A 24,908-nucleotide genomic window follows, 5' to 3' on the forward strand; every position below is an offset into this window, starting at 1 on the left:
CAGGGAAAACATCATTTTCAATTACATTTCTCTGGGTTTCCATTGAAAAATGAAAAGCAAATGCTCTTGCACGCTGGCAAAACGTGGAAAAATGTCTAGGAATATTTTTGTCCAAATGAAAACAGTTTCAGTTCTTTTTCGAGATCTCTTTTTCCTGAAAAGAAACCACAGTTGCCTTCCCAGTTATTCTAGTCGGACTGGTTTCGAGACAGACTTCCCAGTTCAGAGGCTGGAGCTGGGTTTATGGTTCTACGGGGCAGGCGGTGTGGGGCTCCCCGGCAGCCCCGAGCCAGAGCCGCCACGGCTCTTCCCAACGCTGGTAGAAGGATGGGGCAGGAGCAGGGTGAGCCCTGCCTGCAGCTCACCCGGGTGCTGGCAGCTCTGGGGTGCAGAGACCCAGCCGCACGGCCAGGGATGCTCCCTGCAGGAGGCTGGGGCTGGCGGGGTCCTCCCCAGGGCTTTAGGGACGTGACCTGAACCCCACATTTATGGGACAATTCGGGACCCAGGTGTTGCACTGTGCCACCTGAAGCCCTGCACTCATCTCCGGGTTGGACACGGGTGCAGCACGGGGGTGCCCAGGGACTCCGCCTTTCGTGCAGACAGGCTGTTGGGGTGGGGAATTGCTGTCCCAGCCCCGCTTTCTGCCGTCGTTGTGATTTCCCTGTGCGTTTGTGCCCTTCGCACAGGAAGCAGCAGGCGGGGGCCAAGGGGAGGTAACGGACGGATCCGCTGTATCCAGGGCTCTTCGCGCCCACCGCAGGGGATCAGCCCGCGCGGGGGCTGCGGCGCAGGACACGGCTTCACACGGTGCCCAGCCACAGCCAAGCACCCACTCCCGGCCAAAGAAACCCTTAGTTCAGGGTGCCTCCATCCCTTCAAAACACCCCTTGGAGCCAGGTCGGGATGGAGGGGACACACGAGTGCAGAATGGTCCCCGCAGGGAGGAGGCTGTGGCTGCAGGAGTCATTGGCTCTGCATGCACCAAAGTCCTGCCAGGCCAGAGAAAGGGGAATACAAAAATCAATGTTAAACTTTATCACTGGGCTGAGATTTGGCTCGGCTTCCCGGGCCGTGACGCTGCCTTCCCCCTCCTTCCCGGTCCAGGCGTACAGCCAGGATGCCCGGGCAGGTGGGGAGCGCCAGCGCGGGCACTTCAGTGAGCGGCTGCGGGTCTCGGCTCAGCTCCATTGCTGCCGTTTCCCCGCCTGTACGCCGGGGCTGGGCGCCTTCCCCACTGCCCCGCTGGTGCTTGACCTCAATGATGCTCCTGTAATGGTGCTCACCCATGTTCCACGGGCGAAGCGCAGAGCTGGCAGCGGGGTGCAAGGCCCCATGTCTCTACCATGGCGACAGCCTTCACCCCAAAGGCACAAAAATGTTTGTTTAAAAAGATTCAGGATCCAGCAGGAAAATCCTCCCCTCTAGGTTTGATCTGCTCCCGCTGTCATCAATGGCTCAAAGCCAGCACGGAGCCATGCCTCAGTTTCCCCACTTGTAACAGAGCAGGAGGTGGCGATCCTCCTGCGGGTCCATGGGAATGGGACAGCAGGGACAGATTCTGCCTTCAGCCCCAGTAGGCAGCCTAGGGCGGGGACCACAGAGCCCCTTCTTCACCCCAAAACAGTTGGAGGTTTGGGCTCAACCCCAAGGCAGTGCTTGGGGAGCAGCAGCTGGGAGGCTTCGGCCCCGCTCCCGCAGGAGGGAGCTGGGAGCTGCTGGGGAGGGAAAAGAAACGGCCCCAGCACTGACAGCCGGCAGGAGGATGTTTGCTGGCACGGTCACGTGGCTCCCGCCACATATTTACACACCAGAGCAAGCCAGCCCCGGCGACAAACACGGTGCCACTTGGGTAAACACAGCCCCTCCAAGGAGATGCATCCATGGCCACCGTAGGGAAGAGACCCAGGAAACAAAAAAAAGGGGAAAAAGGGACAAAAAGGCAAAAAAGAGGGAAAAAAGGGGAAAAAAAAAAAGGGAAAAAAGGCAAAAAAAAAGCCAAGCAATTGCCTTAAAAAAATATTTTTCCCCTCGCTTGCTGCAAAGTGGGCTGGAAGAAACACTGGGAGCCAAACGCCCTGTTTTCTGCGCTTCCTATAAAAAAAAAGCAACAACCAGCAGCCCAAAGCAGGGATACAAAGTCCACTTGTCACCCGCTGGTTGCACCCTCCCACCCTGCGGCGGCAGCTGGGTGCTCGCGCGGGGCTGCCGGCGCACAATAGCGGCTGTTGTTGCCGGAGCCGGGAGCTGGCTGGATTTCAGGGCCGGGCAGAGCATGTGCCGGCGGCCGAGGGCTGGCGTCACTGCTGTGAATTCTCCAGGCCCTGCTCCGAGCCCCCCTGTGCAAAACAGGGGGGGAACCGGCCACAAATGCCCCCTCCCTGGGATGGTGCAGGTTGGGGAAACCAAGGCACAGGTGCCTTCGCCTGGGCAAGGTGTTAACGGGGACAGGCTCGTCCCTCCGCAGCCAGTGAACACGCCACCCCCAGCCCCTCTTCCCGCAATAATTTCAGGTTTACCAGCCAAGTCTAGACCAGGACCGTGAAATATCATCCCTGCATCAACATCAACCCAAGGCCCCCCCGCCCCGCAGAGAGGTGCCCAGCCCCTGGCACCGCTCACCGATGCCGTGTGGCCAAACAGCACCCACCGCCCAGCAGGGTGCTGCCGACAGGCACCGCAGCGGCGCTTCCCCCGGGGCGATGCCCGCGCCGTGGGGGACCGGCACCACAGCCTGGCCAGGCCCGCAGCACCCGCTTGTCCCCTGGAGAGTCTCCGGCCGGCAGCACGGTGCCCGCTCCGCACACCCGGGCTGGTTGGCGCCCGGGATGCCACCTGCGACGAGGGTGCCACGCCGGTGCTGGGTGTCCCCTACCAGCGCCCCAGCGCTCTGCTCACCGCCCTGCGACGCTGCCGAGGGGATGTGACCCTGGCAAACCACCGCAGCCGGCCAGGCCGGTGCTCTCCCATCTGCCGGTGCAGCTTGATGCCCTCTGCCAAACGTTTTGGGCAATGTGCCCCCCGCCGAGCCCCGGGGCCGGCGAGTGCAGCTGCAGGCGGGTGCTGCTGCCTCCGTGCCCGGCGAGCACGGCCCGAGCGCCAGCAGCTCACACAACTGCTGCAACCACAAAAGCCATTTTTTCCTCCCCGCTCAGCCGAGCTGCCCGGTCCCACTAATAAAAAAAATAATAAGGACATGGAAAATTCTATAATATCCCTTTCCAGCTTCTTGGATTTGGCTTTTGCTAATTCAAAGCAGACCCCGGAGGGGGGTGGGGGGAGTCAAATCAAACCAGAATCACAGCACGGAAAGCCAGTTTTCACAAAAAAACCCAAGCCAGCAACCCCAACATTTGAATGCAGCAGAGAAGGAAAAAAAAAGTTTAATGTGTGCTTAAAAACAAACGAGCAGTGGTATCATTTTTAATTAGGAGCCTATTTTCAAAGCCCTTATTACTTACAGTACGCTCAGCATCCGAGTAATTTTCCTCTCTCGTAAAATCGTGGCAGGGGAAGGGGGAAAGCGAGCCCTTTGTGCGGCCGGAGAGCTTTGCGAGGCGAATATTCATGCCAATTTGTCTGCAGTAATTGGTTTAGCTATAGACGTAGGCTGGCAATTGATTATGTGAGTTGCTAAACTTTTCCCGGAGAAGGGACCCTTCGCCCGATATTACTTTTGCATATGCCTCCAGTTCGTGTTGCTTCGGGACGCGGCTCTGTGCACCGGCACAACTGGAAGCTCGTTCTGGAAAACTAATATAATTCTTTGCCGTTCCCTTCAAACTTTCTTCTTGCAAATTCCAGCCCAGTTTTCTCCTCTGGCAAACAAAACCCTCGGAGAAACCATTTCCTACTGCGGCAAACGCCTCGTGCAAAGGGCTGCTGGAGGGGCCGGGGCCGGCGCTGGGCTCCTGCTGCAGCACCGCAGGCGCGAGGGCTGCGCCGGGAGAGCGAACCCCCACACCTGGCCCCGGTGTCACACTGGAGCAACTGGGCAACAGCAATTTTCCATCACTGCTGCTGGGCCTTTTGGCCCCCAGTATTGCTCTGAATCCCTGGTATTATGTGCGCCGAGAGCGCGGGGGCTCAGGGCCCGGCACAGCCTCCCTGCTGCGGTGGCGGCGAGGCGGAGGCGCCGGAGCGGGTGGCGGGAGCAGGTAGCTCGTTACCTCCCCGCGCTTCTGTTTGCTTTGGCAACTGACTGAAATTCCCTCATGATTCCTCCCCCTCCTGCTCGGGCTCCAAAACGCCACCGCCAGCCGCTTTTGTCCTCCCCGGCCCCCCGAAGCTCCCAGGGCACAGGGGTGCCAGCTGGGTACCGGGGTGCAGAGCCCCGACGTGCTCACCGCACCCACCGCCAGCCACTTTCACTTTCTGCTCCCCAAAGCTGGCACGAGGCTTCCCTTCTTCTTCACCCCCCCAGCAAACCTGTATTTGGGGTGGTTTTTGTCCTCCCCCCACTCTTGGGTGCTGCTCCCGTTGGCACACGGGGGTGTGGGGGCCCCCCAGCCTCAGGGCACCGCTGGGTGCAGCGTGCCGGTGCAGAGCCACAGCAGCGCGCCGAGGGAGCCCTCGGGCTCGCGGCACCGAGACGTTCCCGCTCCCAAAGCCGAGCCCTTCCCCTGCTGCCGGGGCCTTGGTGGCTCTGCCGAGCGGCACAGGGACAACGGCAGTAGCCCCCGTCTGCCAGGTCCGTCTGCAGGGAGGGGAAGAAAAGCAAATCTGGATCCACTCGCACTGAACAAAGAGACAGGGATGGATTTCTCCCCATTCCTCCCACTCCAGAAATTTCCCCAAATTCCCCAATACTGACATGACAAACCAGCCCAAGGAGAGTGGCCCGCACTTGATTTATTTCTTTTTGTGAGGGGATAAAAAAAAATGAAGCGAAGAAACATTTCTCGGTTGCATTTTGGGTTTGGTTGTTGGTTGGTTTATTTTTAATGAGTGAAATTTTGGCGTTTGCAAGAATTCCCAGCGTCTCCATCCACACGTGTCTGCAAAACCCTGGGGCGGGGAGGGCAGCGGCACCGCGGCCCCACGGGTGGATTTAAAGCTGTTGGGCAGCAGCGAGGCTGGCGCAGAGGGAAAAGGCAAAAAAACCCTCCTTTTTGATTTAAAGAAAGAAGTTTTAGGGTCAGTTTGGGGGAGATTGGCCCCGGTGAGGTCGGGCTTCCTAGTGCAGAGCGGCACAGGAGCCGGGGAAAGGGTTGCAAAGGGGGTTTCTCACCGGCCACGGCTCTTCGAGGGCTGGTTTCCAACAAATCCAGGGGGAAGAGGTGATGTTTGGGCTGATGGAAAAAATACAGAGAGGGGAAAAAAATTGGGGATTTATATATATATTTTTTTACATCTAACCTGCAGCCAAACAAACAAACAAAAAAAAAAGAGCCACAGCAAAAATGCTAAAACACCTTGAAATTCCTGCAGAATAATTCACTGAGATCTGCTAGCAATCTTTAAACTGAAATTCCCCCCCTCACCAGCAACAATTTCACCAGTTAAAAACCTGCTTTATAAAGAAAGAGAAAAGAAAAAAAAAATCTTCTTTCATTGCACGTTTTGGCTTTGAATTGAGCCGGGCCAGACCTCTGCCTGTTTGGGACCCAGGCCAAGAGCCATATGCAGGAATAAAGTAAATAAATTCTGGTCAAAACCAGAATATTCTCCTTAAAAGTTACTTTAAAAGCAAAGAAAGGCAGCAACAAAACTGTCCCAACGTGGGTTATTTCCCTTTCTCTCCCTCTTTCCAGTGAGGGACACGGCTCGGTGGTGCCGGCGGTCCCAAGCACTGCACCCAGCAGAATGGGACCTTTGAAAAAACCCTGCGAAAAATGCTAGAAATGAGCCCAAGAAAAAGGCTAATGAGGCGGGGGGGATATTTTCCCGTGGTGACGGGGAGGGTTCCCCAGCCCTGCGCTGCTCCACGGATATCTGCACCCCTTTGGCTGAGCCCAAAAGTTGGCATCGAGGCGTCTTAGCAGCACAAATCAACCATGAAATGCCCTTTAGAAATAAAATCCAGCTTTGAGGAGGGGGCAAGCGCGGCGCTCGCGGCTGCCGGGGCCATGCTGGGGGCTCGGGTGGTGGCTGGGTGCTGTTTGGGGTGGTAGCGGGCAGGGGCACGTGGCCGGGTGGGGGGCACGGGGCAGTGGGGAACAGCCTGAAGCCGCTGGCGTGGGATTCCACCGGCTTCTTGGAGCAGCAAAGTTCATGGTGGGGGGGAGGTGAAGGCAAATTTCCACTTGTTCCCAGCATTGATTTTATAGATGGGTGGTTGGGAGCCTGCAAATGAGCTGGTATAGAAACCCGAGGAATGAAACAAAGGGCCTGATCCAGCCTCTCCATCTCTGCGCCAAAATAGGAGTAACTCAGCTTCAACCCCCAGGCTTCAACCCCTGCGAAAACCCAGTAGGAGAAACAGAACCGGACCCCAAATCCCCCCCCTTTTTTTTTTTTATTTGAGGCAGCAGGGATGACCTGCATGGGAAAATTAAATTGGGTTGGGATTTCCTCCCCACTCCTCAGAATGCTGTTTACAGGCAGTCTGGGAAAAAAAAAAATATATATTATTGTATTTTTAGTGTGCTTCTCCCCAGGGTTTACACTAGGAATTGGGGTTGAGGCTGGGGTGGCTGTGGGGAACGGGGGCTGGCCAGGAGGACTAGGGATGGGTTGGCAGCGGGGTCCGGCAGCGGCTCCCCAGCCCCGTGGCCAGCACAGCCTGTCCGCACCCTGCCGCCTGCCCACGCCCTGCCTGCACCCTGCCACCTGCCCGCACCCTGCCCGCACCCTGGGGCTGAGTAACCCCCCACCTGCAGCAGGGCTGCCAGGATCCGGGATGCCTTTCGCTCTGCCTCCGGCCCCGATGGCAGCAGGGTACAGGTGCCACTTGCTGCACCGAGATTATTTCAACCCTGGGTTATTGCTCTCACGGTTCGTGCAGGATCAGTCCCTGGGCCCCTTACTGAGATGGGAGAAATGGGATTAATTCAGGGGGATGCAACGTGTGCCTGTAGGCCGTTGGAAACCCACGGGGGTGTCTCCGAGACGAGGCTGGCAGCCCTTCAACCCCGGCCTTGAATCATTCAGGAAATACTTTAACAGCATTACAAAAATAAATAAGGCAGAACCCCCTTTCCCACTGTCCCGCATCTCAGGCCCTTGCAGAAGTGAAAATAAAAACCCAGTCCTGCTTTTTCTCCCCCCCAACCCCACCCCATCATCCCAGCAGCCCCATTTTTCCTCCTCGCCCGCCCGGCCCTGGGCTCGGCAGCCTGGCACCGCCAGCCTGGCACCGCCGGGAAATCTCCCACGGCACCGGGATTGAAGCCGATCATCCGCGTCCTCCCCAAAACGCGAGGAGCCGAGGAATTGCCGCAGCAGAATAAAGCGCTGGCAGGAGGGAGGGGAGTTGCCAAGGGGGCACCGACAACAGCCTTGGAAGCAGTTAAAAATTGGCAAATTCTTCCCTGGGTTTATTTTTGCGCCGTATCTTGCCCGGTGTCAGGCAGAAAATGAAAACTGTATTCTGCGAGCAAAGTTACCGCCGAGTTTACATTCCTCAAGGCTTATGGAGCTGGGACGAGGCGAGTGAACTGCTCATTTCAGCCAGGAGCCTTTTTTTCGGCTTTAAAACAGGGAAGTGGCTTTTTTTGGGGGGAGCAGATGGTGACTTAAAAAAAAAAAAAAAGTTCTAGAGCTTGTAAATATAAAGAATTTTTTTTTTTTTTGATAGAAAGCTGGAACAAAATTAGATCTCATTTCCATAAGGCCGATCGCCGTACTTCGGTGTCTGACAAACAACTTGAACGGCAGTAAAATATACCCTGTGAATGCACAAATTATGCCATGGAACGTCCAGTATCGCGGTATGCGCACGGGGGGTTTAGCAGGCAAAGGGGATACGGGGATGGGTAAAATAAACCTCTAGTGTATACAAAATCCCTGTTAAAATCGAGCTGATCCCTTGTAAAAATGATCCAGGGCTCACCGAGTCCCCCCAAAAAAATAAAAAAAGAGGGAGAAAATGATGAAATAAAAACTAAGGGAATGGCAGTGTAGCTTGCTTTAATTTTATTTTAAAAATACATAATAAATTATTTAGCATATTATTTATCACGCTGAAAGCATTTGAGCACAAGACAGACAGAGATTATGTTCCTGTTTGTTCAAGACTACGGAGCGTGCCTAAAAATACAGACGTACAGTCCACGCTTTGCCCCTTAATAAACTGAAAAAAAAAAATCTAATTTTTGTTGCCTTCCTATAGAAAAATATGGTTATTTGAAAGGATTAAAAGATTAAAGGATTACTCGATAACAAGGGTTAAAAATACAGGTCCAGACACAAAAGGGGTCGATAGAAAGGAAGGGAAACGCTCCCCCCAAAGCGCCATTCCCCTCTCCCGGACCAAACCCGGCTCCCAGGTCGCTGCCAACTTTGCCAGCGTAACCGGGGAGGGGGGACACAAACCCCCAGCCCCCCCCCGGCCCGGTGCTGGAGCCGCTGCACCGCCTGTAAAGCGGCCTGTGGCTTTAAGAGTGACCAGGGGGGGCAGACGGGGAGATCCTCGGGGGGGGGGGGGGGGGAAGGGGGTGCTGGGGGGCACGAGGAGTAGGGGGGTGAGGGTGCTGAGGAGGCACAAGGGGAATGGGGGGAACAGGAATGAGGGACCCTGGAGGGGATGGGGGGCAGGGATGGAGGATGCTCTGGGGGGGTGGGGGGTGACCAGGAGACGCGGATGGGGGTGTCCGTGCGGCAGGGATGGGGGTCTCTGCAGGCCGGGGACGGGGGGGGCGGGGGAACGTCCACAGAGCAGGGGTGGGGGTGTGCGTGAGGTTGGGAGGGGGTGTCCGTGGGCCGGGGTCGGGGTGAGCAGCGGGTCCCCGCGGAGCGGGCCCGGGGGTGACCGGGGGATGCCCGCGGGCGGGGGCCGGGGCGCCCGGTGCAGGGGCGGGCGGCCGGGCCCGGCGCTGCCCGCGGCTCCTCCCCGCTCTGCGGTAGCTCCGCACCGGGGCCGCGCCCCCCCATCCCTCCCTCCCTCCCTCCCTCCCACCACCCCTCCCTCCTCCCCCCCGCGCCGGGCAGGGCCGGGGGGGCGGCCCCGCACCTCCCTCCGCAGCCCGGCGGCCCCGGGGGGGGCCGCGCCGCAGCCCCCGCCACCTACCGGCACCATCCGGGGGCCGCCGTCGCGCTGCCGGGCGTGCGGGGCCGGAGCCTTCCGCCTCCTCCTCCTCCTCCTCCCTCCCCGCCCCCGCACCGGGAGCGTCCCCTCCGCAGCGCCGCCGGTGCCCCGGGCGAGGGGAGGAGGCAGAGGAGGAGGAGGAGGAGGAGGAGGCGGAGGCGGCGCGGCGGGAGGAGGCGGCGATGGGGCCGGGGCGCTGCGGGCTGCGAGGAGGAGCCGTGCCCGGCCGGAGTTGGGCTTCGCTGGGGGGGGGGCGGGGGGGATGCCAGCTTTGCTTTTCCATAGGCGCAGCCCGGCCCTCCGCCGGCCTTCTCCCCGTTTTTTTTTTTTGGTTTTTTTTTAATTTTTAAAAAAACAGATTTTTTTTTTTCCTTTCTTGCTTTCCAAAAATAACCATCGGCCCCCCCTCCCCGCGTTGTCCCCCCCCCCTCCCCAGCCCCGCCACCCCCGCGGCGCATGAGGCCGGGCTGGGCTGGGCCCCGCCGCGCTCCCGCCGCCCCGCACCGCCCGCCGGCCCCGCCGCCGCCTCCCGCAGCCGCCCCGGAACTCGCCGCCGGCGGCGCCCGGCCCGGCCCATGCCCGGGGGCGCGGAGCCCGGCCCGGCCCGGCCCCCGAGGCGCTGAGGCCGGAGCATGGCCCCCGGCAGCCAGGCGGAGCCGGAGCGAGGGTGACCGCCCGCCGAGGACACTTTGCCGCTGCCGGTGGCCTTGGAGGGGGGGGGCTTTTATCTTAACTGTTTTGGGGGTTTTTAATTTTTTAATCATTTTTGGGGCAACGATTTTTTTCCTCCTCCTTCGGCTCGGTGGAAAACACACGTTTTAGAAAAAAAATACCAAAAAAGCCCACCCTCTTTGCTTTGCTTTTCGCAGCAACTTGGAAGCCCGTTAATTGCACTTGGCTATGGTAGGTCCCATGACACTTTCATTTTCTCTTCTACTTTCCTCCTCTCCCCCCCCCCCCCCCCCCCGTGTGCGTGTGTTTGCGTGTGCACCCACGAGCAAAAGTTGCCGGGGAGGGGGCGGCGGGGCCGGGGCGCTGCCGGCAGCGGAGTTTAATCCGGTGCGCGGGGCGGGGGGGCGCGGGGGCGGCAGGGGAGGGGGTGCCGGGGTGGCGGAGGGAAGTTGCCGCCGTCTCTCCTCCCCCTGCCCACCCCTCCCCGCGGTATAAGGGGGGGGGGCGGAGGCGGGAGCCGCCCGGCGGGGAGGTCGCGGCGCGGGGGGAGCCTCCGCAGCCCGCGGAGGGCTGGATGGAGCTGAAAATGGCCGCTAAAAAAGGGGCGGAGAGGCTGCTCAGCCGCACCGACTTGAACTTGGAAGTGACGCCCCGGGAGGGTCGCGCTCAAGTCCGCGCAGCGCTGCGCGGGGCCGCCCTGCCCGCGCCCAGAAGGAGGAGGGGGGGGGGGGCAAAAAATATTTTAAAAAAAAAATAAATCACCGTATTCGATGTAAGAATAAAAACATCCCCCCGGCCCCGCCGTGCTGGGCTTTTCCTGCTTCGCCTCCTGCCAGGCCACGGGGGGAAGCGCAGCGTCGGGGCTCCCTCCCCCCCCCCCCCCCCCCCATCCCCCGAGCCGCCCCGGGGGGGGCGGGGGGGCGGCGGGACGCGGGGCCGGCCGGGGAAGTTTGCGCGGAGCCGGGCTGGTGGCGCCGCATCCCGCGGGGGCTGTTCTTAATGCAGGGGAAGGGGTGTCGGGGGAGAATAAACCCCAACCCCCGCTCCCCGTGCGGAGATGGTCCTGGGGGAACCGGCAAAAGTTGAGAGTAAAAAATCAGTTGTGCGGGGAGAGGGGCTGGCAGGGTGCCTTCCCCGGCAGAGCGGTGAAAAAAAAAAAGAAAAAAAGCCTTTTTTCTTCTTCGGGGAGAACCAGGCAGGGCTGGAGCCGCGGCCCCGCAGCCGGGCAGCGGTCCCTGCCTGCATTTCAGGTCACTGCAGGGAGCAATTAAAAAAAAAAAAAAACATATATGCGTGTCTGAAGGGAGGTGAGAGCGGGGCTAAATAAATCGCCAACCTCGGGAGGCTGCGCCCGCCATCCTGCAGGGCTGAAACTCACTTTCACAATTAGGAGCCGGGGATTCCCTTTGTTTTTCTGTACGTGGCTCTCGCCCTCGCTCGCTCTCTAATTAGGTTTTATTAAAGCCTGCAGAATTGGTTGGTGGCGGTGGTGTTTCTGGAGTGAGAACTTGCGGTTTGGAGTTTGCCGAGCGCAGGGCTCCGCTTTTTTTCTTCGCTTTCTCTCTTTGTGCGCTCGGGGCGGGGGGGACGCGGGGCTGCCCGTGGCGCTTCCCCCCCCCCCCCCCCCCCCAGCAAGAGCGTCGAGATGCTGCCGGTCGTTAAAGAAAAGGGGGGGCGGCGGAAAAATAAGCGTCTCTCCGCGGGATAAGGGGGGATGCGGTGGGAGGGAGCGCGGAGCTGGCGGGGCGCGCCCCCCCCCCCCCCGGTACCGGGTGCGGGGGGCATCCCCCCTCCCCGCGCCGGGGCACCGTCTCTCGGGGCCGCTGCCCAGAAGTTGCACATGAATCTGCAGGGTTGGGGTTTGGGTTTTTTTTTTTCTTCTCTCTTCCCTCGCCGTATTGGCTCTGTTTATTTAAAAAAAAAAAAAATTAAAAAACCCAAAACAACAAAAAATGGGCGAGCTCGCCCGGCGCTGCCCGCGTTGCCCGGCCCGGGCAGGGCCGCCGGGGCACGGGGGGACTCGTCGCCCCGCGGAGGGGGGGGGGGCGGCCCGTCCCTCCCCCGCTCGCCCCTGCCCCGCAGCGCCTCGGCCCTGCGAGCCAAAGGGGGTTCCTACATCTTTAAATGGGATGTAATATTTTGGGATGGGCTTTTTTCATAACGTCACTTCATTCCTCGCTCCTTTTTTTTTTTCTTTTTTTTTTTTTTTCATTTTCTCATTCTTTCTTTTCTCCCTCTCTCCGCTGCCCGTGTCTCGGATGGAGCCGCTTCCCCTCTAACTTCCCCGCTGCCCGCCGCCCCTGCCTGCAGGCTGGGTGCGGACCCCCCCGACCCCCCTCCCGCGGGGTGAAGATGAGCCTTTTGCCTCTTTAAAACGGCCCCCCCCCCCCCAAACAAACAACAACAACAAAAAAAAAAAAGCTCTTTATTTTCCAGGGGGTGAAATTTTGCTTTTTCTTTTTCTTTTTTTTTTTTGGGGGGGGTGGAAGTTGGACCCTTTTTATTTCCTCCTCGGCCCCCCCTCCCGCGGGGCCGCCCCCCCCTGCCCGGCCGTCCCCCCCCGGGCCCCGCAGAGCCGCTCCGGAGGAGAGAGAGAGAAAAAACGCCCGGACTGCTCCAGCCTCCGAAATGACTCAGTAACTTTTACGCCTCGAGTCTCAGCCCTGCAATTAGCCACTTTCCCAGCACGGCTCGGGATGTATTCGTCTCCTCTCTGCCTGACCCAGGTAACCAGCCCCCCCCGCGGCCCCCCAATTTGCCCCCCTTCACCGCAACAGACTTTTACAGTTGCAATGCAAAAAAAAAAAAAAAAAAAAAAAAAATCACCCACCCCCCCCCCCCCGATAAAAATAATCATAACAGCGAAGGGGTGGGTTGGGGCTGGTGTAGGGCTGCTCGAAGGAGCCGCGTTTCCCTCTTGCTTTCCCCCCCCCCCCCCGCCTTTTTTAGGGTTTTTTGGGTGTTTCTGGTGCTTTTTTGGGTTTTTCTGCCTCCGCTTTCACTTGGGGCGTTGGGGGGGGGGGGGGGAAGGTTGCGTTGTGGTTTGGGTTTGGTTTTTTTTTCGCTGCGCTCAGAGGTGGGTGGTGCAGGGAAGCCACCGACTTTGGGGCTGCGGGGGGACGCGGCGGGGTGCGGGGGGTCCCCGGTTGGGTTCGGGGAGGCTGAGGGGGGCTCGGCACTGCGGGTTTGGCCTCGGCCGCGCCGCCTCTTGCGTAGCGTGAAACTTTTTCCTTCCCCCCCCCCCTCCCGCCCCAGCTTGGCTGCACATGGTGGGGTGCAAGGAGGTGGGGGGCTCACAGCCTTTTTCTTCAGAATTTCCAAGTTTGGGACAATTTGCAACTGGCTGCGCCATACCGTGCCGGTGGGCGAGAGGGCAGTGGGGGTCGTGCGTGACAGGATGTGGGGGGCACCCCCCCAGTCTGCGGGGCGAGGGGCCATGCCGGCCCCTGGCTGCACGGAGGGGTGTCGGGGGGGCAGCCCCGAGCCGTGTGCGTGGGGACGCTGGTGTCACTCCAGGCCACGCCGACGTGGCCCAGCGGCACGCGGCGGGGTGGCCGTGCCAGGGCCCACAGCAGGGGCAAGAGGGGCGTCCCTGGAGACTCCCCCTGACAGCTGGTACAGCCACGGGGGGGAGGCTTCAGGGCACCCCCCCTTGCCCGCACCATGACTTCTGCGGCTCTGCCTTTGCTCCGTCCTTATTGATCGCTGATATTTATTTAATTATTGAGCAGCAGCTTCCCCCTGCCCGGCTCGTAACCTCTTCCCTGCTGGCAGCCGCTGCCCGCTCCGGGCTCGGCCTCGTGCTGCCCCCCACGAGGGCTCCGCTCCGGTGCGGGCGGGGGCTGCGGCCGGACCCCCGTGCCCCCCCCCCCGGGATCCTCCTGCCAGGCCTCACCCCGCGGGCAGGATCCAGCCCCACCTCAGAGGCTCGGACTCAGGGACCCGTCGGGGGGGTCCCCTCCGCAGCCCCGTGGCACCTGCGCTGGGCCAGAGGGGTCCGGCCTGGCCTCGGGCCCCGCCTGGGCGCGGTGTCGCGGGGGGGCTGGTGGCGGTGCCATGGGGGGGCTGGTGGCGGTGCCGGCGCAGCCCCGGGCACTGACCAGGGCACGGGCACCGCTGGGCAGCGCCGGGGCTGCCCCAGTGACCTGGGATGGTGCTGCCCGTCGGGCAGTTGGCTTGGCGAGGGTCACACCTCAGTCTGTCTTCTCTTCTCTTATTCTTTGATCTTTTCTATTTTCTTATTGTTTTATCTTTTTTATTATTTTTCCTTTATTTTCTTTTTTCTATTTTTTCTATTTTTTTCTTTTCCTTTTCCTATTTTTCTTTTTCCTTTTCCTTTTTCCTTTTCCTTTTTCCTTTTCCTTTTTCCTTTTCCTTTTTCCTTTTCCTTTTCCTTTTCCTTTTTCTTTTCCTTTTTCTTTTCCTTTTTCTTTTCCTTTTTCTTTTCCTTTTTCTTTTCCTTTTTCTTTTCCTTTTTCTTTTCCTTTTTCTTTTCCTTTTTCTTTTCCTTTTTCTTTTCCTTTTCCTCTTTCCTCTTTCCTCTTTCTTTTTCCTCTTTCTTTTTCCTCTTTCTTTTTCCTCTTTCTTTTTCCTCTTTCTTTTTCCTCTTTCTTTTTCCTCTTTCTTTTTCCTCTTTCTTTTTCCTCTTTCTTTTTCCTCTTCTTTTTCCTCTTCTTTTTCCTCTTCTTTTTCCTCTTCTTTTTCCTCTTCTTTTTCCTCTTCTTTTTCCTCTTCTTTTTCCTCTTCTTTTTCCTCTTCTTTTTCCTCTTCTTTTTCCTCTTCTTTTTCTTTCCTTTTTTCTTTCCTTTTTTCTTTCCTTTTTTCTTTCCTTTTTTCTTTCCTTTTTTCTTTCCTTTTTTCTTTCCTTTTTTCTTTCCTTTTTTCTTTCCTTTTTTCTTTCCTTTTTTCTTTCCTTTTTTCTTTCCTTTTTTCTTTCCTTTTTTCTTTCCTTTTTTCTTTCCTTTTTTCTTTCCTTTTTTCTTTCCTTTTTTCTTTCCTTTTTTCTTTCCTTTTTTCTTTCCTTTTTTCTTTCCTTTTTTCTTTCCTTTTTTCTTCCCTTTTTTCTTCCCTTTTTTCTTCCCTTTTTTCTTCCCTTTTTTCTTCCCTTTTTTCTTCCCTTTTTTCTTCCCTTTTTTCTTCCCTTTTTTCCCTTTTTTCCCCTTTTCCGCTTTTCCCCGCTTTTCCCCTTTTCCCCTTTTCCTTTCCGTACCTACTCTCCCACCCTGCCTCCATCCTTCCCAGGGGTCCCACCACCTCCCTCCCATCCCAGTCTCCACTCGATGCTAGGTTGGCAGAGCCTGTTGTTGCCAGCTAACAGTGCTGGTCTGATGTGGGAAGCCGTGCGGTCGCTGGCCGGCCGGCCCGAGGCTGGCAGGAGCTGTTCTGCTCACAAACCCGCGCTGTTCCCAGCGCTTCGCCCAGCTGATGAGGGGGAGCTGGTTTTTCCTCCGTAGATCCCAGCCTCCACCCCGCTGCCTTTGCGCGGGGAAGGCTCCAGTTTCCCCCAACTTGCCCTGGCGTAGCCTCAGCCCCGATCCAGCCCAGCTCGGATGGGATCAGACGTCGTCTGCACCTACCGGATCTGGCCCCCCGCCGCTCCCCCCGCCGCCAGCCGAGCCGTTCCCATCCCACCCGCGCGGCGGGGAGGCTCGCCTGGGCTCGGGAGCTGCGGATGGTGATGTGGATACATTGGAACGTGCGCGGGAGCCGCCCTGCCTCTGCCGTCGTGCATCTCCCCCCCGCTACCGCCACTGCCAGCCCCTCGAGCCCTGCGTGGCCACTCAGACCCCGGCTACCACTCGGGCAGCTGCCCTTCCCGGCCGGAGCTGATCCAAGCTGGGGCTTGGCAGCCCAACAGCCCCAAAATAGCCCTGGCAAAGGCATCGTCCATGACACGCTCCTGGCCAGGGCCTCGGCCGAGTCTCCTGTCAGGCGAGGAGGGTGACTCTGTGCCCTCCTCAGCTCTCTGTCCCTGCGTGGGGACTTCCTCCTGCTCCCCTGGCTCAACTCTGTCCACCCTCAGGGACAGGCCGGGAAGTCAAGAGGGAGCTGCCCGGATTAGCAGGGAAGCGGCACCGGCACCGCCGCCACGCACGAGGCCTCACCCTGCCCACAGGGAAGCTGGGGGGGGCTCCGGCTGCCAGAACTCTGAAATAACCCCGACGCTAAAGCAGCCGCCACGGGCCCCTCACGTGTGTCCCTTGGGAGCCTCTGCCGAGGAGCCGGTGGTGTCTCCAAAGCCAGAACAGTTATCCCCGGCTCCTGGATCTGCAGTAGGGTTGGGGGGGCGGATTTGTGATGCTCCTGGTGGGGGGAGATGAGCAAATTTTATGACCGGTGATGCTTTTGCAAACTTCTGGCTTGTTTCTGGCACCTGGCAGTCACCCTGGTGCTTGCTGAGCCCCCAACCCTGGTACCCGTAGGCTGGGAACGAGGCGAGATGGGAGCTGGCCTCAAAGGCAGCTGGAGCGGTAAAAGCCAGGCACCCCGCCGGGGTCTGGCTGGAGACCCTCTCCCCTCTGCCAGGCCCCACAGCCCCGCTCCCACCGCTTTGCTCAAACGCGTCCTTGGAGACTGGTGTCGGTGCAGAGGTGATGTGCCCGCATTGGCAGACCGAGAGCTGGCAGCCAGGCCTGAACCCCTGTGTGTGCTATAGCCAGCAGCACCCGATCCCAGGGGCAGCACCCGATCCCGGGGGCAGCCTGGCCAGGCTGGCCTGGCACAAACCTCTGTACCGGCGAACACCGTCAGCACCCAGGGAAAGGGGCGCACCGTGGTGCCCAAGGGACGGAGCAGGGCTGCAGGAGGCATCGTGGCCACGTGGCCCAGTTGCAGCCACATCTCCCAGGTGCCGAGGGGGATCTCGCCTCTCCCCGGCCTCCACCACTGGGTCGGGCGCGCGGCTGTAGCGGGGAGCTGCCTGCTGGGCACGTCTCACCGGGGCATCCTTTGGCAAATCTCTTTCCCAAAAAGCGCTGCAGCTTTTCAGCGAGAGAGAGGGGAGTGCTGGTGCTCACCACCTCCACCAGTAGCTCTGGCGAACTGGTTTCCAGCCGGGAGCTCAGATCGGCTGCCAAAGGATGGGAGCAGCAAGCCGGGCACGGCGGGGGGAGAGAGGGAAGGTTGCAACACACTTTCAATTCTCCCATCTGCTGAGTATTGTTTGGGAAAAACAATGAGGCTGTTCTTTAAATGTAACCTTCGGGAGATCCTCGCTTTCCCCGCAAGGCGCCTGCCGTGCCCGCCTGCCCCGGCGAGCCCTGCCCTGCCACTTGTGCCGGCAGCACTGCGAGGACCCCGCTGCTTCTCCCCAATCTGATCTTAAATCTGGGAAAAATAGACCCTGTTTTAAGTGCGGTTTATGAAGCCGATGGGAGGGCTGGGGTGGGCACGTGGGGTGGTGGGCAGGATAAGGCCAGGCCTGCTGCACGAGAGATGCCGTCGGGTGAGAGCGGCGCGGCTGGGTGGCCAGCGCTCACGCTGCACCACTCTCCACTGCATCACCTTGAACTTGGCTGGGGCCTCGCACAATAAATCAGCCGCTCTCCTCCAGCGCACTGAGGTATCCGCCAATAATTCACCTTCGCGGGCAGCTCTGCCCCTGCCTGCTCTTCCCTCCCTGCCTGCAGTTCTCTCCGTACCAGGGCAGGCAGTGAACCCGCCGCGTGCCCGGCACTGCAAGCATGCGCGCGCTCTTGCAGCTCGCTGAACAAAGCCCAGCCGCCAGGGCCCAGCTCGCTGCCCGGCTATCTTCAAGCGAGCGGGGAATAACTCCCTTCGGGGCTTTTTTATTCCCCCGAGCCCGGGTGGACTGGGGGTGGGTGCTGGGAGCCATAGCCTGAGCCTGCTTTGACCCGGTGGTTTTTCCCCTCTTGCAGGGGTGGCTGCAGCGTGGCCAGTGCGGTGGGTGTGGACGCGGCAGTGTTGGCGCGACGAGGCTCAGCGGGCAGAGGAGCTGTGCCGAGGGCTAGCCGAGCCGAGGGCTGGCTGTGCCGAGGGCTAGCCAAGCTGAGGGCTAGCTGAGCCGAGGGCTGGCTGTGCCGAGGGCTAGCCGAGCCAAGGGCTGGCTGTGCCAAGGGTTAGCCAAGCTGAGGGCTAGCCGAGCCGAGGGCTGGCTGTGCTGAGGGCTAGCCATGCTGAAGGCTGACCATGCTGAGGGCTAGCCGAGCCGAGGGCTGGCTGTGCTGAGGGCTAGCTGTGCTGAGGGCTAGCCATGCTGAGGGCTAGCCATGCCAAGGGCTAGTTGTGCCAAGGGCTAGCCATGCCGAGGGCTAGCCATGCCGAGGGCTAGCTGTGCCAGCTGCCCCTTGGCACAGCAAAGAGCGAGAATGGCGGCTCCGGCCGGGAGCCCTGGGCAGCCCCAGCGCAGAGAGCTTGAGAGCGCCGGGGGAAATCTGCCACGGTGGCGGCGAGAACTTCATCCCGGCCCAGGTCTGCACATGGTGGGGAGGCCCTGGAGCTGGGTTTGGCACCCAGAGGGAAAGGGGGGAACAGTGTCCCCTGCCTTTGGGGGTGATGGAGGCAGGTCCCTGCAAGGCTGAGCTCTCCGTGACTGGCCGAGGATGGCCCCGAGGACAGGGATGGCTTCCCCTGCCTGCTTGCCAGCTTTCCTTGCCCAGTGCTGCCTGTGCCAGCCTTCCCCGTGCCTGGCCCCTGGACACTTCCCCGCAGCCCGAGGGGTGCCCATCGTCCACCCCCGGCCCTCCCGGCGTGGCTGCACCTGTGCTGGGGACCAGCCGAGCCCTGGATGGCAGCGATGGGGATGGTGGCAGTGATGGGGAGTGTCCCCGGGGTCCCTTGCTGGAGGGGAAGAAGGAGGGCTGGAGGCGAGGTAAAATATCTCCCTGCGAGTCTGGCTCGCTGCCTGCCGCCCCCGGCCATGCTGTGGCTCTTCCTGCACAAGGATGGCGGTGCCGGCGCTGAGCACCACCGAGGGGGCTGAGCTCCTGCGGGAGGGGTCCAGGGGGGCCCTGTTCCCCCCCCACTCCCTGCACCCGAGTCAGGGGGTGCAGGCAGGGCCTTGGGGTGGGGATTTCTCCCGTGGCACCTCGGGGCTCGCCGCGCAGGTCGGGGCAGGGCGGCGAAGGCGATGGGGAGCGGCCAGGGCATCGATGGGTGCTCAGCCCTGTGGGGCCCGCCCCACATGGCATCACCAGTGACATCCCCACAGGGTGGCTGGGGGCTGCCGGTGGGGCTGAGCCCAGGAGGGGTTGCCCAGAGCTGCCCAGTGCCAAACCCCCGTGGGTTTTGGGTACCAAAGCACCTGTGGAGGCTTTGGATGCGCCAAGTCGGCACAGGCAAGAGCCTGAGCTCAGCCTCCCTCCCAGGTCAGCTGGGCACCTTGAGAGAGTGTCACCCTCGGGGAGGGGACACAGACCCCCAGGATGTGCCAGCTGCAGGGTGGGGATGCAGAGGGTCCCCACGGGTATCCCAGGGCCTGGCTCACACCCGGGCGGGCGGCTGGGTTCGCCATCCGTCACGTCGGCCTTGGGCAGGCATCCCCCGCGGCCGCACCGCGCTGTGCCAGCTTGGCTGGGACCCAACGCCCTGCGCTGGCCGCCAAGGCCCGGCGCTTCCCAAGTCCTGGAGAGGAGCTGGGAAAGGATCCCGCGGCCCAGGTGCGGCAGCGCTCACGCGCTGGGGGACCCGCGGGCCAGCCCCTGCCAAGGATTGATTTCTCGGTTAACTCGCCGCTGCTTTAAAAGCACATTAATCCTCCCTTCCCCGGCCAGCAGCCAGCTCTAATCAGCATTTTGGGCAAAATCCCCAAGTCCAGGCTTCAAGCTGCCCGCCGTGGGCATCACCCTCCCAGCCACCGCCGCTGTTCCAGGAGGGGCCGCGGCACCCTTAGGCAGCACTGCCTGGTACGGGAATGCCAGGATCCGGCCCTCCTGCTGACCCCTTTTCCCTGGGAGTTTGTTCAAATCCGTGGTCAGGTGGATTTTTTAAAAAGCTGGGGTTTTTTATCTTGTTTTTTAGAAAGAAGGCTTTTGCTCTCCTTGCAAAGGGCCCCTACATTCCCTTCGTGGGGAAACGGTATTTGACCGGCTGTTGTCCAAAAAAAACCCCCAACATGTTTCTGATCACGAAAAACCAAGAAATATTTTTGCTTTCAAAGAAAAAAAAAACCCAGAGAGAGAAATGTTGATTTTCCACCCAGACGTTTCCCCTTTCCCCGAACCAGCCCCGAAACAAGAGGCGCCACCACTCCCTCCTCGCCCCGGGACACCATCCTGGGGACACAGTCCCACTGGGGACACGGTGGATGCCACCCAGGGCTCATCTGGGCGCCAGCAGCAAGGGTGAAGGCAGTGCCAAGCACGTGCCCCCGCTCTCTGCTCAGCCCCCCTCTGCCGCCGCTCCCACCTTGCGGCAGGCCCCGTGGGCTGCCAGGGCGGATGGAGAGCGCCGGTGACCTGCCGGCTCTCCCGGGGGAGCCACCCATCACGCTGTTTGCCGCAAAGCTCCCCGCTGCCTGCCCGCCTCGCCCCAGTGCAGCGGGTGACGAGGCTGCTTCATCCCACGGTTGCTTGGCGGGAGCTGTGATGTGCCGGATCCTGCACCCCCCTCCCGCCATCCCCTGGCTCCTGCCCGGCGATTCAGGAAAGCGAGACGGCGCGGGCTGTAATGTGACCCCCGCCACGCTGCGCCACAAAATCTCCTTTAGTAACCTGTGCGCCAGGACAGGCGAGCGGCGCGGCGTGAATACCAATGAAGCGGCGCTGGCAAAAAGTGCAGAGTAAAGGGTTTTTGATGGAAATGGCATTGCATGAGAAAGAGAGGGAGCGCGAGCGCGTGCCCGGAGCCTGCGCCTGCTCGCCAGCTGATGCCGCGCACATGGGCGCGCCGGGGCACACGCGTGTGTGCGCACACGCGGCCCGGGAGGTCGGGGGCCGCATGCGACTCTGCAGTGGGGTGCTGGGGCCGCGCTGCCCCGGCGAGGGCGGCGGGACGGGGGTGAGCGGGCAGAGGGGGCTGCGAAGCGCCAGTTGAGGGGACGCGTGGCCGGGGCGGGGGGGCTGCCGCGGGTGGCACGTCCACAGCGGCCGAGGCGCGTCCCGCGGCGCAGCGCGGCTCTGGCTGGCTGCGGGGAACCGCTCCTCTCCCCCGGCGAAGCGCGCTGCTGATCAAAGGTGCGGGTGGGGACGGAGCGGGCCTGTGCGAGCAGCACCCCTGGCTGTGCGCCACCCCACCTTCCCGCTCCGCTCCCCCGGGAGTTTGTTAAACAAATTTCTCTAATTGCACAAGCCGAGGAGTTTGCTGGAGAAAAAAGCCGGGGAAATTCCCCTCCTCTGGGCCACCCCTTCCCCACTTCCCCCAGGGCAGGCGGCGGAGAGCGAGCAGATCCCTCCCCACGCCGCCCCCCCCCCCCCCCCCCGGCTCTGCAGGAGGCTGCGACCCCGGTGCCTGTGGGGCGCAGCTGTGGGGTGTCCTCAGGTCACCCCTGCCCACGTGGGGACGTCCCCTGCTCAACCTCCTCGGAGCCAGGTCACCCACATCCCCTCTCGTCCAGCCTCCGGGGTCGGACCCTGTCACCTAACACGGTGACACCCAGCACCGCCGTCTGCCCTTGCCGGCTGGCATCCTCCATCGCTTGGCTGAGCCCCCCCTGGAAATGGCCTTTGCGAGCCGCCTGTGGGCAGCCCCTGACACCGAATCCCATCGGATTAGCAAACGTATGGGATAAAAGCCTCGGCTTGGCGGCAGCTCTTTACCGGGTGGGGGCTGTGGCAGCAGCCCTGCCAAGAAGGGAGGATGCGCGGCCAGGCGCCTGCCCTGGCTCCCGCTGAGGTCATGGCTATAGATAGCCCGGGAGGGCACAGGGCCGAGGGCAGGATCTGCGCACACCCTCGCCAGCTCCCCCAGGAGTCCCGGGAGCATCCACCGGGGCTCTGAGGGTTGCTGGTGGGGGGCGGGGGTGGCACCTGCAGGGACACGCTGCCGCCGGCGTGCCCAGCCCCGCCGAGCACTGCCTGACACCCGCCATCCCCTCTCCATCCTCCGCGGTGAGCGGGTTTCCGCAGCCTGGGGCTCCACGGCCAACACAGTGACTGGGGGCGGCTTTCTCTGTTGTTTCCCACCAGGTTTCCTCCCTCGGCCGCTCTCAAGAGAAAGCTGGGCTGGGGCATCCCCACCCCCAGGGTGCACCCATGGGTGTAAAGGTGCTGGGTTGGGGAACACAGAGCCAGGGTTCACCCCCCCCAGCCGCGTGGTCTCGGTGCAGCTCAGCTCCCACAAAAGGTGGGTGCATGCCCAGGGTGCCCCCACCAGCCCCGCAGAGCCCCGGGGTGCCAGGGTGGCTGGGGAAGGCGTTGTTGATGAGGGCACTAAAAATAGAGTGGGACTGGGATCTTAATGGGACTTTGTGGGAAACCTGGAAACATTTTCTCATCCCCGTAAATGAGTCCAGATGCATTAGCGATGACTGCATCGCATCCTGAGGTACCGCCGCAGGGAACCGGGACGTGCTCACCAGCCTCCTCGCCTCGTGGTGGTGAATTGGTTGGAGCGGAGAGTCGCCGGCAGCAGCACCGGGGCCAAGCCGCAACCTTGCTGCGTCCCGTGTGGGGACGGGGACAGGAGCCGGCCGGCCAGAGCTTGCCCAGCATCACAGCAGTGAGGACCCTGCCCTCTCAGCCGGTCCCCACCCCCAGGGAGTCTGTGCCCAGCACCCATGGGTGCGCAAGTGGGTGTTCGCGGCTCTACGTGCAGCCGGGAGCGTGTGAGAACGCGCAGACTGGTAATGGCGCCGTGGCCTCCAAACCTTGGGGCTTTCTGAAGCCCCCCAGGGCCTGGGGCTGGCAGCGAGGAGCGCTGAGGCAATGCGGGAGGCCCCCCCCCTCAGTCCTAGGGCCAGCGATGCTGGCACCCCCCTGGCACCCTGGTGCACCCCGTCGTGGCGTCAAACTGGCAGGATCCAGCGTGAGGGGGGTTTCCTTCTGCTCCGCTGTGGAGCCGGTGGCCGGGGTATTGGCTCCTGGAGTGCCTGGGCCTGCTCAGGGACCTTGGACTCCCCTGGGGGATGGCTTGGGGCCAGCCTGGGCAAGTAGCCCAGGGCGGGTGGCTGGTGGACTGCACATCACGAGGCAGGTTGGCACAGCTGTCTCCACGGTATGGCGGTGTTACGTAGCGGTTACAGCAGTGGTCCAGGAGGCAAGGGCGGTCCCACCCCACATCTCAGTTTACCTCCAGGTGGGGAACAAGCACCCAGCACGGGAAAGGGGCACTCGCCCCCTGCCCCAGCCCTGGGCGCTGACTCGTCACGCGGGGGACAAGGGCACCGGCCACAGCCACTGGCCTCCGCGCCGGGCACCGCCAGAGCCCAACGTCCCGAACAGAGTCCCTTTGTGTGGGCCAGCCCCCGCTCCTGCCGCTTGGGAGGCATCCAAAACCCTCCCGAAATAGGACCCGGCCAGGCTCAGCCTTTGAATCTCCCCAGGAAGGCTCTGCTGAGCTGCGGAAAGCAGATGGAACTCCCCCCATTAAAGCAGTCTCATCCTTCAGCGCTTGGGGTGCAGGATCCGGCTCCGCTCAGGGCAGTGCTGAAGCTTCAGGGACACCCTTGTGTCTCTCTGGGAGAGCCTGTCACCGCCCTGTGCCTCAGTTTCCCCATCCCTAGGTGGTGGGTGCTGACAGGGTCTTCCCAACCCCCAGGGAGCCCGTGAGATGCTGGAGCAGCGGGTGAACTGCTGGCGCGTCCATGGTGCGGCAAAGGTGACAGGGCTGCGGGGGGGCCGTGAACTTTTCACCGCCAGGGCCCCGGGGGCCGCCAATCCTCCCACAAGGTCGCCAGCTCCTCAGCAAAAGGCCGGGGCTATTTTTAACCAGTGACTTGCTCCAACCCGTCAGGGATTGGATTTGCAGCAGGGTGAGCACCACAAGCTCATTGCGGTGCTCCCCGTCATGGGGTGCAGAGACACCCCCGGTGCCATCCCCACCCCCAGCAGGCACCCCCAGGAGGGAGCTGCAGACCCCTTTCTGCACCCCCACACCTTTAACGGTGCATGATGGAGGGGTGAATTAATCCCCCTTGGAAAGACCAGGATGGAGCAGGCAGGGCTAAAAATACGTTGGGAGGGAAATAAAACCTCCTGCGTCAGGGGCTAAAGCCGGGCTCAGAGCCCCGGGCTCAGCCTGGGGGGGCTGGGGAGGCCCTGCTTGGTCCTGGCTTCCTTGGTGCTCGGGGGGGGGGGGAGGTTGTTGAGGCAGCACTGCCTGCCCTGCCGGGGTGGACGCGGTGCTGCCAGCCCCCGTGCGTCTCCTGCCTCAGTTTCCCTCTGCACTTCTGGGGGTACAAGCTGCCGCCGTCCCTGCGCCACATCCTGGCAGCTCCCAAGCTGGGACCCAGGGGTCCGGGGTGGGCGAAGCGCTGGGTCTCGGGCACCGCTCCAGCCCTGCCACCCCCGTAACCGCAGTCCCTACCGTGTGCCAGGAGCGGGGCTGGGGGGAGCGGGCCACCCCCGGGGCCCCGCGCTGACGCAGGGCCGGGCGGAGGAGCTGGCAGCGCTGGGGCCTGTTGGCAAAGCTTTTTTTTTTTCCAGTTCCATAAGACATTTCCCTTCCTTGGAGCCCCAGGGGGGTTTCAGCTGGGAAGCCACGTGGCTCCGGCGCTGCCGGCCACGGGATGCTTCCCGAGGCGGGGGGACGTCTCCTTGGCCATGGGCCGGGACCCCTCCACGCTCCCTCTGTGCCGCTCGCGGGGCTCTTCCCGCGCCCCAGCAGCCGCCATCGCGTCCTGCCTCTCCTGCAGGCTGCCTGGCGGGTGCCGTGCCTCAGTTTCCCCATCTTTGGAAAGGCAGCGCCGCACCCTGGGGGTAGGTGGGGTCACCCCAGGGAAGCAGCTGAGCCGTCGGCTCCTGCACCCCGAGGGTGACGGGCAGAGACGGCACCTGGGGAGCTGCGGCACCTGGGGGATCCGAGGGAGGCTGCGGGAAGGCAGCAAGCGGCCCCGGGCGCTCCCACCGCCAGGTCTCCCTCCCCAGCACCCTCCTGGCTCCTCTGCCCGCCGGTGCCGCTGGCTATGCCGCTGCTGGGGACCATCCCCAGCGCA

At 61.5% G+C, this 24,908-nt stretch overlaps 1 protein-coding gene and 1 long non-coding RNA gene across 5 annotated transcripts in view; one reads left to right on the forward strand and one right to left on the reverse strand.

Annotated features, from left to right (window-relative positions):
* Nucleotides 1-4,846: 4,846 nt before the first annotated feature.
* Nucleotides 4,847-9,280, reverse strand: LOC141935491 (uncharacterized). Its single transcript, XR_012626560.1, has 3 exons — nucleotides 9,170-9,280; nucleotides 5,231-5,291; nucleotides 4,847-5,107 (listed from the first exon to the last, which is right to left on the reverse strand). It is a non-coding gene; the product is annotated as an uncharacterized LOC141935491 (long non-coding RNA).
* A 463-nt stretch (nucleotides 9,281-9,743) lies between these two features.
* The window catches only part of NFIC (nuclear factor I C), a 47,705-nt gene continuing 32,540 nt past the window's right edge, over nucleotides 9,744-24,908 (forward strand). Inside the window, exon 1 of one of the 4 annotated variants that reach the window (XM_074851725.1) lies at nucleotides 9,744-10,090. In XM_074851725.1, the coding sequence (XP_074707826.1) occupies nucleotides 10,088-10,090 (3 nt within the window). In that variant the 5' untranslated portion in view covers nucleotides 9,744-10,087. Of the gene's footprint in view, nucleotides 10,091-12,041; nucleotides 12,586-24,908 lie in introns of those variants that run through there. The other 3 variants (XM_074851726.1, XM_074851727.1, XM_074851724.1) reach the window with 3 other exon arrangements.

The sequence above is a fragment of the Strix uralensis genome, chromosome 27, assembly GCF_047716275.1.
Source record: "Strix uralensis isolate ZFMK-TIS-50842 chromosome 27, bStrUra1, whole genome shotgun sequence".
Taxonomy (NCBI): Eukaryota; Metazoa; Chordata; class Aves; order Strigiformes; family Strigidae; genus Strix; species Strix uralensis.